This window comes from Myotis davidii, unplaced genomic scaffold, assembly GCF_000327345.1.
Source record: "Myotis davidii unplaced genomic scaffold, ASM32734v1 scaffold238, whole genome shotgun sequence".
NCBI lineage: Eukaryota > Metazoa > Chordata > Mammalia > Chiroptera > Vespertilionidae > Myotis > Myotis davidii.
The window spans coordinates 2,476,541-2,486,713 of record NW_006293779.1 but is presented as its reverse complement, the minus strand read 5'-3'; the positions used below and the strand labels follow the sequence as shown (position 1 = coordinate 2,486,713).

Genomic DNA, 10,173 nt, shown 5'->3' with positions numbered 1-10,173 from the left:
TGGGATAAATACTATGACCCTCTGGTCCAATAAAGGCCTGGCAACCTCTCCCAGGGCCAAGCGACTAGGGACCTCTCCCCGAGACCCAAAGAACCCCACCTCCCACTTCCGTATGTAGCCAAAGACATCAAGTACTGAAAAGCCTCCACTTAGCTGGATACAGACAGGAAAACTCCCATCCCAGGGACAGGGGCACGCAGCATCCTGGCTGTTGGGATCCCCATGAGCAGTGCCCACACACGATTCAGAAGAGAAGGGTGTGTGTCACCTACTCAAAACATTTTACAAAATGCCACTTGAGCAAATTGTGCCATTTCCAGCCAGCCCTCCACCTAGAGCAAAACCGACACCTCTGCTTCCTTTCCTGGGTGACTCGGGCAGCCCCTCCCGTGTCCTGATGGAGCAGAGAGATGGTTCTTGGAAAAGTCACGGCAAGTGGAGGCTGGTGGTGAGATGCTTCAAAGGCCAGACCAAGAATGTGGATTTTTATGGTAGGCAATGGGGAGCCACTGAAGGCTGTAGAGAGATGGGGAGCAAGAATGAGGTGATAGCATGCCGGATGGGGGCCGAGGGACAAGGACTGGAGGCTACGGCTGTCATCTAACACAGTGGTCCCCAACTGGGGCAGTTTTGTGGGCAGAGGCCAGGGATGCTGCTAGACAGCCGACAGAACACAGGACAACCCAACCACAAAGAATTATCTAGTCCAAAATGTCCACAGTGCTGACACTGAGGAGTGCTGACCAGGCATGAGGAAGCCAAGGCAGGTGTGCAGGACTGGAATGACAGGGCCCCTCATCTCCCAGGATGCAGCTCAAGTGCAAGTCCTCTGGGAAGATGTCCCTGATTCTCGTGCATACGTTGAATACCATCTGGACAAAACTCTATCCAGGACACAGTTCGTATGAGAATGGCTGCTTGCTTGCTTGCTTCTTTGTGCATTAGATCCCCCTGAGGGGCCACGGAGGCCTGCAACCTAGCCTTTCATTTCTGCATCAGCACAGTTAGCAGAGAAGGTAGATGTTTGCTGAGTCAGTGAATGGGTTCACAGATGGATGAAGATACAGAATTTGTGAAATCACTGAAACAGAGGAGATTTCCAAAGCTGGAAGCATGGATAAAATCTCCAAGAAACCACTTTAGAAAGGAACAGTGACCTGAGATCCGCGGTGAATACTTACCCGTAATGGCATGAGAGTTGGAGAGAGGAACCAGCGAAGAACACAGAGACAGGGAGAATGGAAATGTGGGGGAATCTGGATCACACAGCCCCCAGAGCCAGGAGGGACATTTGCAAGATGGGCAAATGGTACAGAGGTTGAAGTGGGCCATGTATTTGTCAGTGACCTTTAAAAGAGCCATTCTAGCATCGGGGAGAGAGGGAATGCACTGGCCCACAGGATATAGAGGTGCTATGTTGATGAATCACTAAGGCACCAGAAAACCTTTGTGATAAGGGGCGATGTGGTTCCTCCAGACCTGGGGGAAGCAGGAGGCAGTGCCCCAGGCCTGGTGAGGGCAGGATGGGGATGAACAAGGCCCTGCTCAGAGGCGGGTGTGGCAGAGGATGCCAATAGCTTTAGCAAAGCTGACGTCACCTCCTGGAGCAGTGATTCGCAGAGCAGGCACTCCAGGCTGGAGCAGTGCCGCCCAGCGGCATGCTTTTCTGTTTGCGTTTCGTATTCTAGAGTAGCTGTCCCACCCACCCTGCCTGACCTGGCCCACATTTACTGCCAGCAGGCTGGGCACCAATGACATCCTCATTCAACTGCTCACTGAATGGCAATTCCCTATGGGCACGATGCTGCCTGGTAAGGCATCTTTCAGAGAAATTCCATGGAACCCGGCAGAGTGAACCCACCCCAGAGTGAGGGGGACATACTTCTCCTGCTCCGCTGCTGGGCTCTGGGTATAACTGGACACCTGGTGTCACGTAAAAGCAGGCGACAGAGGCACACGTTCTCGAATCCCCAGCCAGTGACTCACCTGGGACTTTGCATCCTCGCCTTTGATCTTGACACAGGGCCTCAACTTGAGGTTGGAGACCTCCTGGTTTTTCTGCCGTTGAGACTCCAGGCACTTCTGGCGCTGTCGGATCGGGCCCTTCTGGATGGAGGAATCCTTGGGGACTCTGGGGGAAAGCCACCGGAGAGGTGAGAATCTGCTGCTCTTGGGACTTGAACCCTAACTAGCAGCTGAAGGGGTGGGGGCAGTGTTTAGAGCAGCGGTTCTCAACCTGTGGGTCGCGACCCCTTTGGGGGTCGAACAACCCTTTCACAGGGGTCGCCTAAGACCATCGGAAAACACATATATAATTACATATTGTTTTTGTGATTAATCACTATGCTTTCATTATGTTCAATTTGTAACATTGAAATTGGGGGTCACCACACCATGAGGAACTGTATTAGAGGGTTGCGGCATTAGGAAGGTTGAGAACCACTGGTTTAGAGAATGGCAGGGCATTTTGCCCTGAACTCTGCTAGGGAAGAGGATACCTGAAAGAATAAGGCAGCCAGGAAAGACCCCAGAATCAAAGGTCAGATGGAGCTGGAATGGAGCCAACCTGCGAATTCTAGATCCTCAAGTCACACCCAGGGCTCAGACCCCAGCCATTGAGAAACACTGGTCCTCGTTAACCTCAGTCCCTCATGCTACTGGTTAATATCACCCCTCTGCTGATTTGCAGGATAAAGGGGAGCTAATTGGATTTCTCTATATACGTTCACCCCCTTGGCCACAGGCCGTCCCTTATCCAGACCGAATCAGCAAGGGCCTCTCCTTGCAGCCACAAAGGCTCACATAGTAGGGCAGATACCTGAGTTCTGGGTAGACATTCTCGAGGTACCACTTGAAGCTCTGGCACCGTAGTTTCCTCCTCAGGTCCAATCTGCTCTCAATGCTGGGGGCAGAGAGGATGAAACATGCTTTGTCAGAGACAGGGGCCGGGCTGGGAGGCACATGGCACACCCTGTGCCCATGCTCGGCGCCCACATCACTCTGGGGGGCACTGGAAAAATGAACTGAGAGAGATTTCTAGAGCTCCAGACAGCGCTATGGAAACACTGAGCAATAGCTCACAGTGGTGCAGTAACGACACCAAGGACTTGTGCTTTAACTTGAAAATGGATTTTGGGGGTGTTTTGGCTTTTCATTAAAAGCAAGGCTACAAGGACATTCGGTGCGTTGTAATAATTCACCATCGCACCTCTGAGTCTAGTTACTCACAAATCCCTTTTAGGATTCTGCAGTCGAAATACCAACCCCCACTGCTCCAGCCTCAAAGAATCCTCTTCTTTGGCTGGTTCTGGGGCCTTGTCATGTATTTGTTCACCAACTATTTCTTGAGCACCTACTATGTGCCAGCCATTGTGCCCACTGGGGGATATAATGATGAGCTTTTGAGCATTAGAGAAAGGTAATGAATTGAGTGATCCCCGCCCTATGTGGACGTAGGTGATCGTGCAGAGACTGTGGGAGAAACTCAGAGTGTGCCCCTGCTTGTCAGGTCAGTGGAGGTGAACATGATGACACTGAAGGAAAAGTGGGTGTTATCTAGACAAAGCAGAAAGAGGGTGAGGCAGGAGCCCTCGTAGAGGCAGGAGACTAGCAGAGAGAGAGAGAGAGTAATGCATGTAAAAAAGTGAGCTAGTTCTGTGGGCAGGAGCAGCTCTGTAGGAGGTGAACATATGTGTGTGTGCAAATGTATGTGTGAGGGGGGATGGAAGAGGGGAAATGAGTGGGATGAGAGAGGAAGATATAGACCATATCGTGTCTTGTGAGGCGAGGCTCTGTGGAGGAGGTGGGTGGGACTTTATTTTAAGGGCAATGATGCAACTGATGGGTTCTGAGCAGAGCATGACGTGATGTTTGTACTTTAAGAGCGTACTACTGATGGCGAGTGGGTCTGATGGGGCAAAGCTGGAGGCAGGGAGAGCAGTTAGGAGGCAGTTGCAGAAGCACAGGTGCTGACCATGATTTCAGGTATAAAAGTAGGGTTTGGGAATGGAGAGAAGTGACAGGTACAAATCCCTCCACTTCTCTCCATCTGCACCAGTCCCTTACATCCAAGTACCAAAGGGACATTTCCATCTTGTCCCTCCCGGGCATCCATACAGACTGGCCCTGCTCTGTCCCAGCTATGCCTGCTGCCCCTAAGACCACTCTCTTGGCACCAGGACTTCTTACATAGCACTAACCACATTTCCTCACCAGGCTCTAAGCAACATGGGGACAGGAATGGATTTTTTTTTAAGTGCTGAATATTTTGTGTTTAGCAGGCACCTGGGTGTCTGGGTGTCAATGGGGCAGTGTTATCATGACCTGGTGACTGCCTGGATGTGAGGGGAGAGGGAGGACTGGAGGCTGACACCCAGATTTCAGACTTGGGCAACAGGATGCAAAGAAGAACATTCACTGAGATGGGGATTATGGGATGAGGAGCAAGTTTAGGCACAAAGTTGGGTGAGTTCAGTTGGAACTTGAGTTGGAGGAGCCTGGAAGACATCCAGGTGGAGATGTCCCATTGAGACTTGGGTCTAAGGGACTGGAGCGCAGAGGAGAGGTCCGGGCCTAGGGACAGACGTGAGCAGCAGCAGTAGAGAAGTGGTGGCTGACGCCAGAGAGAATGTGCAGGAAGAAGAAGGCTTATGACAGATCCTCAGGGAAGACCAACATATAAGGGTGACGAGAAAACTGAGGCTGCAAACGAGATGGAGAAGGTAGAGCCTGAGCAGCAGACAAAAGCCAGGACGGTAGTTATAGAAACCCAGAGATCAGCAGTGCACTGGGCTGAGAGGGGGTGGGGTGGAGGAGACTCAAACTAATGGGATAACACAGAGATGGTATGGGGTCCAAGGAGTCATGGGTGAGCCAGGTGGGAACAAGCAAGAGGATGGGGGAGAGGCAAGGCCTCAGATCATAGAGGGGGCGCAGTGGACAGCGAATGCAGGCAGCTGATTGGCAAAGCTTGGCTCTGAAGGAGCAGAGGACAGGGTGTACGTACTGAGCCAAGTTGGATTGAAGGAGAGTTTTTATAGAGTTTTCTTTGTCCCTTTTCCTTTTCTTTAAAAAAACACACACATTTTTATTGATTTCAGAGAGGAAGGGAGAGGAATAGAGAGATGGAAACATCAATGATGAGAGAGACTCATTGATCAGCTGCCTCGGGCATGCCCACTACTGGGGATCAAGCCCCCAATCCAGGCATGTGCCCTGACCAGGAGTCAAAGCGTGACTTCCTGGTCGATGGTCAACCAACCACTAAGACACACTGGTTGGGCTTCCTTTTCTTTTTATTTTGAAGATGTAAAAGGCTGAATAAATTCAAATGCTGACAGGAACCATGCAGCAGAGAAGAGGTGAGAGTGGAGATACATGGAGGGCAAAGTCCCCTAGGGCAGTGGTTCCCACACAGTCTGCACATTAGAATCACCAGGAGGGATGAGGGGGTGCCTTTAAAATATCCCACAGCCCAGGCCACACCCCAGACTAAATCAACTCTCTGTGAGTGGAGTGGAGGCATCAGGTTTTGAAGCTCCCCCAGGGATTGCAATGTGGGGGCTATTTTGGGGACCAGCACCCTAGAACCTCGCTCCTGAGTTGAGGTCCTCTGACCAGCCCCACGGGGCCACCTGGGAGCTTATCCGAAATGCAGCCCCACCGAACCATCATGCACATTTCAACAAGATCCCCGTGAGGTCTGTGTGCACATTAAAGTTTGATAAGCTCTGAGCCAGGAGGCAGGCGGAGATGAATCCAGGCCGTGGGAGCTCGATAAATGTTGATTTATAAATGAATGCAGGAATGAAAAGTGCGTCTGGAGTGTCGGTGGAGGGCTGGCCATCACCGCAGGAGGCACACCTTGTCCCTGGAGAGGAAAGAGATAGAGAAGGGTGGTGCAGATACAGTGAAGTGGATAGGTTGGTGTGTCCTGGGAAGTTGATAGCATCTATTCCATCTATAAAAGAGAAGGTGTCATCTACTGTGATTGACAGGAGAGTGTGGACTCGGAGGCTGGGGAGAACGGAGAAGATTTAAATGGATCTGGAGGGAGAACGCTGGCCAGGAAAGAGGGGGACCAGGAGGCATAGCGAGGGCCTCCTGAGACTGATGCTACGGAGTGTCATGTCAGCAGCACCAGGGAGGAGGAGGAGTTAGGCTTGGGTGCCGAAGCACCAGGAGGCAGGCACTCCGACCTGCAGGCGCTGAGGCAGTTTAGTCCCACATCCTCCCTTTCTGTGAAAACCTGGAAATATCAGTCCACTGGACAAGGAGAGCCCACCCACGGAGCTGGTGGTCAGGGTTGCCAGACAGTCATTCCACGGGCGCTGCCTGTGCCCTGCCCTCCCAGAACCTGGCAGGAACCAGAGGCTGTGAAGGGAGAGCCCCGCAGCCTGGGGCTGGACGGCCTTAGCAGCTAACCAGCTAAGCGAAGGCCTGTCAGCACCCACTCGCCTCGGGCCCGTGAGCTGGGGCTCTTAGCTCGGCACAAGTCAACCGGAGGGACACTTACTCTCCGAAGGGCCTCTCCAGGGCGAACGGCCGGGCAGCATAAAAGTACTGCTTGTATTCATCCATCCACACTTCAGCTGTCCGCTTGGTGTTCCTGGGGAGGACAGGGGGTGTCAGGGAGGTGCTACCTGAGAGGCCCCGGGACATACCCAGTTAAAGTACACATGCATGGCCCAGCCGGCTCAGTGGTTGAGCATCGATCTATGAACCAGGAGGTCACGGTTCTGTTCCCGGTCTGGGCACCTGCCCCGGTTGTGGGCTTGATCCCCGGTGTGGGGCATGCAGGAGGCAGCTGATCAATGAATTTCTTTCATCACTGATGATTCTATTTCTCTCTCTCTCCCTCTTCCTTCCTCTCTGAAATTACATACAAAACATACAGTATATATATTTTAAATGCACACATGTGAGCAAGTTGGCAGCATCACCCAGGCGGGGGCCACATGGTCCAGCAACTCTACTCTTCCCAGCCCCGTCCCACCCAGTCTCCAATGGTACCTTCACCCCAAGACATCGGGTTTGCGTAGTAATGACAAACTCTTCCGCAAAAGATATGGAACCGAAAATTACCCAGAAACTGAACTTCTGTGACTCTCAAAAAAGAAACCGTAGGAAGAAAAGAGCCAGGACGGCCCGGCACACCCACATGGCACCAGTAGCCAGGAGGAAAGAGCAGGGCCACACCGCTACCTTGCCCCGGCGTCCCCGGTCCTGCTCCAGGTGCTCCCGCTTTGCACAGGGGGAGTGGGGAGGCCCCAGCTCGCCAAGGTCTCCCTGTTGTCCAAGCAACTAGCTGCTTGCAGGTGTAAAGAATTAAGTAATCAAGCCATCTCAGACATTTTGCTAGAGCACTCTTAGGTTATTTTTAAAATCAGGTATTTGCTCTGAGTCTGACCCTAAAGGACACAGAAAGAAGTCAGAGAGGGACAGAGGCACTGAGAATGTCATCATTCAGCGGTCAAAGAGGCAGGGACACAGGGAAGAAGCCCGGAGCACAGAAACAGCTCATCAGAAGACAATCGGATGCCAGGGGCACTGTGGGGGGCAGCCCCTGCGGAGGCCCTCGGCAGTGAACTTGGGGCTCACGAAAGACGGGGTGCTCCTCCAGATTCCTGATTCTATTTGGAGCACAGGCATTCAACAGAGGGCTGTGGCGAGCCCTTCCATTCAGGCTGATGGGCCTGAAAGGAGTCATGTACACGCAGCCCAGTTCTTGGGGCTCTGAAGGCAGTTCTTGTCTTATTGACCCTTCCACTGGCCGAACCATCAGCAAACCGGACGCTGCTCAGGAGACACTGTACCTCATTCCTCTAACCCCTGAATGACCCACTGGTGGCATGCAGGATGCCACCGGCCAGGGTCCAGGCTCAAGGACAATGGATGTTCTGGAGCCCCAGGCTCTGCCTCTCATTCCCTAGCTTGCCCCATTCTACAGCACAGCCACAGAGCTTTCCTATGTCCCCAGCTCATCCTTCGCTTTGAAACACCCGAGAGCTGAGGCAGCCCCACTTTTGTTCCCCGCTGCCCCCGCCTGCAGGGTTTCTCATTGCCCACCCTTGCCCACCACGTTTCTAAAAGGTGTTAACTTTCCCATGACTCAAACCTACACCTCCTCTGAGCCTGCTGTGTCAGAACGTGACCCAGACCTGTTCATATATGTGAAAAACCGAGCATGGAAGTATGCAGAGGAGGAAAGAGACACCCAGAGGAAGAAAAACGCTGAATGAGGTGCTTAGTCCTCCTTCCCCCAAATGGACCCAATCATAGGGAAAAAGGGAATAAATAGGTGAGAAAATGAGTAAAGACAAGAGGATTCAGAAAAGGGAGAGAAGGTGCTAGAGAAAAAATGGAAAACAGGAAGCAGAAATACAGTGGGGACTTGACTTACAAGTTTAATTCGTTCCAAGACCGAGCTCGTTAAGGAGCTCGTTAACTCAAATTACTCTATCAACTCAAAGCAAAAAATCTGCCAAGAGACAGCTGGTATCTCAAAAAACTCGTTAGTCGGGACACTCGTAAGTCAAGGCCCCACTGTACATGGATTTTTTATTTAAAGGAGGGGAGAAAGATTGAAAGAGAAGAAATCAAGCACAGAAGGATGTACACAGGGAGAGCAGGAAAAGGCACGGGGACACCCCTGGGTCACTGAGTCCTTCCCGGCCAGGAGATGAGGGCACTAGGAGGGGAGCCCAGGGCCAGCCCTGGAGCAGGCGTGGGCCTTGGATCCCATGTGCCTCCCCAATCCCGAATCTTCCCTGGTGACTCAGCAGGCCCTCTAGAACTCGGGGGCCCAAACCGCTGCCCTTCCCTGACCCCAAACAACACAAAATGCCCAGAACCTTGAGCTCAATGACTTAAAGCCCCCAAGGCCACATATGGGGCCTTGACAGCCTGGGGGTCCCTGCCGAACTCTGGACGGGCAGCCCTGACCCCCCTGCATAGGAAGAGGCCCGGAGGGTGTGCTATGCGGCTCCTGACCACCCAAAACACTTGGGCAACCTGCTGGGGAACCCGGGCAGCCACAGCCCATCGCCAGGAAAGCCCTCGGCCACTGCAGCCCCTTTGTAGCCCCCGGGACACGCACTTACTTTATGTACGTGTTGGCGTTTCCGTCCGGGAAAACATATGGGTGCTTCTTCCGGAAGACGTGGCCCACGCGGCTGCAGGGGACGATCTCTAGGCTGCCCCCACACATCCACACTCTGAAGGACATTTCTGCAAGACAGCATGCCTCCCGTCAAGGCTCTGCCTCGAGGGGGTGGGTGGGCACAGGAAGGCAGCTTGGAGGCACCAGGAAACACCGGGCCTGAGGGGGCGGTCAGGGCCCGCTGCACCCCGCTGAGGAGGATGCAGGGCTAACAGCTGTGCGTCCACGGGCTGGGCAAGCGGATTCCGCATCCACAGGTGGGGATGCTGATGACTCACACCTGGGAGGGTGGTGTGCGCTAATGCGGGAACAGTGGCCTGCGTGGAGGAGGAGCATGTCTCTCAATCAGCCCGGGAGCATGTGCAGGGCGGGGCCTGCGATGCCTTCGCCTGGAGAACAGGAGCCGTGTGGCCAGGAGAGCGCTGCTTTTGGACACGAGGAAGGTTTCCGTGTGGAAGACATTAAACTCCCTCACAGAACCCCAGAGGGTTAGAATCACGACCAAGGAGAAAGAATTTCCATTCGAGAATATGGGAGAATTTGCTGTCAGTCGAGATCCAGATAGAAGTGGCTGTCCCGGAGCTAGGGGTTTCCGCACTCCGACAGGCCAGCAAACCACAGGGCCCGTGTGCAAGCGAGAGGGCCAGTCAATTCCAGCAGGCACCTCCCACACCCAGAGTGCAGTTCTCCTCGCTGCCCCTCCCTCCTCCTGCTCTGTCTCCCTTCCTTCCAACCATCCAGGCAGGTGCCTGGTCCTGATCCTCATCTGCTTTGTCACTCACAGTCCTCAGCCACCCTTTACCTGTCTGTCCCCTACTGCCCCCTGCCGTGTGTCCCTGGAAAAGCTACTGGTTTGCAGACAAGACTTCCTCCGTTGCCACCTTCGCCCCACCCGCCCAGGTGCTGCCAGATGGGCTACAGCGCATTCCCAGGAAGCTCAGATTTCCCTCGAGCGCGGACAATGTGTGCACATTACGATGAAGAAAGGACTCCTCAAGGTTGAATAACGGCAA

At 53.4% G+C, this 10,173-nt stretch overlaps 1 protein-coding gene across 1 annotated transcript in view; it reads right to left on the bottom strand.

Moving 5' to 3' along the window:
- Positions 1-10,173, bottom strand: part of GALNT14 (polypeptide N-acetylgalactosaminyltransferase 14) — a 179,656-nt gene that overhangs the window by 8,008 nt on the left and 161,475 nt on the right. The window contains exons 10-13 of the mRNA XM_006767571.2: positions 9,102-9,228; positions 6,515-6,607; positions 2,819-2,902; positions 1,987-2,131 (exon numbers count right to left, since the gene is read on the bottom strand). Coding sequence (XP_006767634.1) covers positions 1,987-2,131; positions 2,819-2,902; positions 6,515-6,607; positions 9,102-9,228 — 449 coding nt within the window. The remainder of the gene's footprint in view (positions 1-1,986; positions 2,132-2,818; positions 2,903-6,514; positions 6,608-9,101; positions 9,229-10,173) is intronic.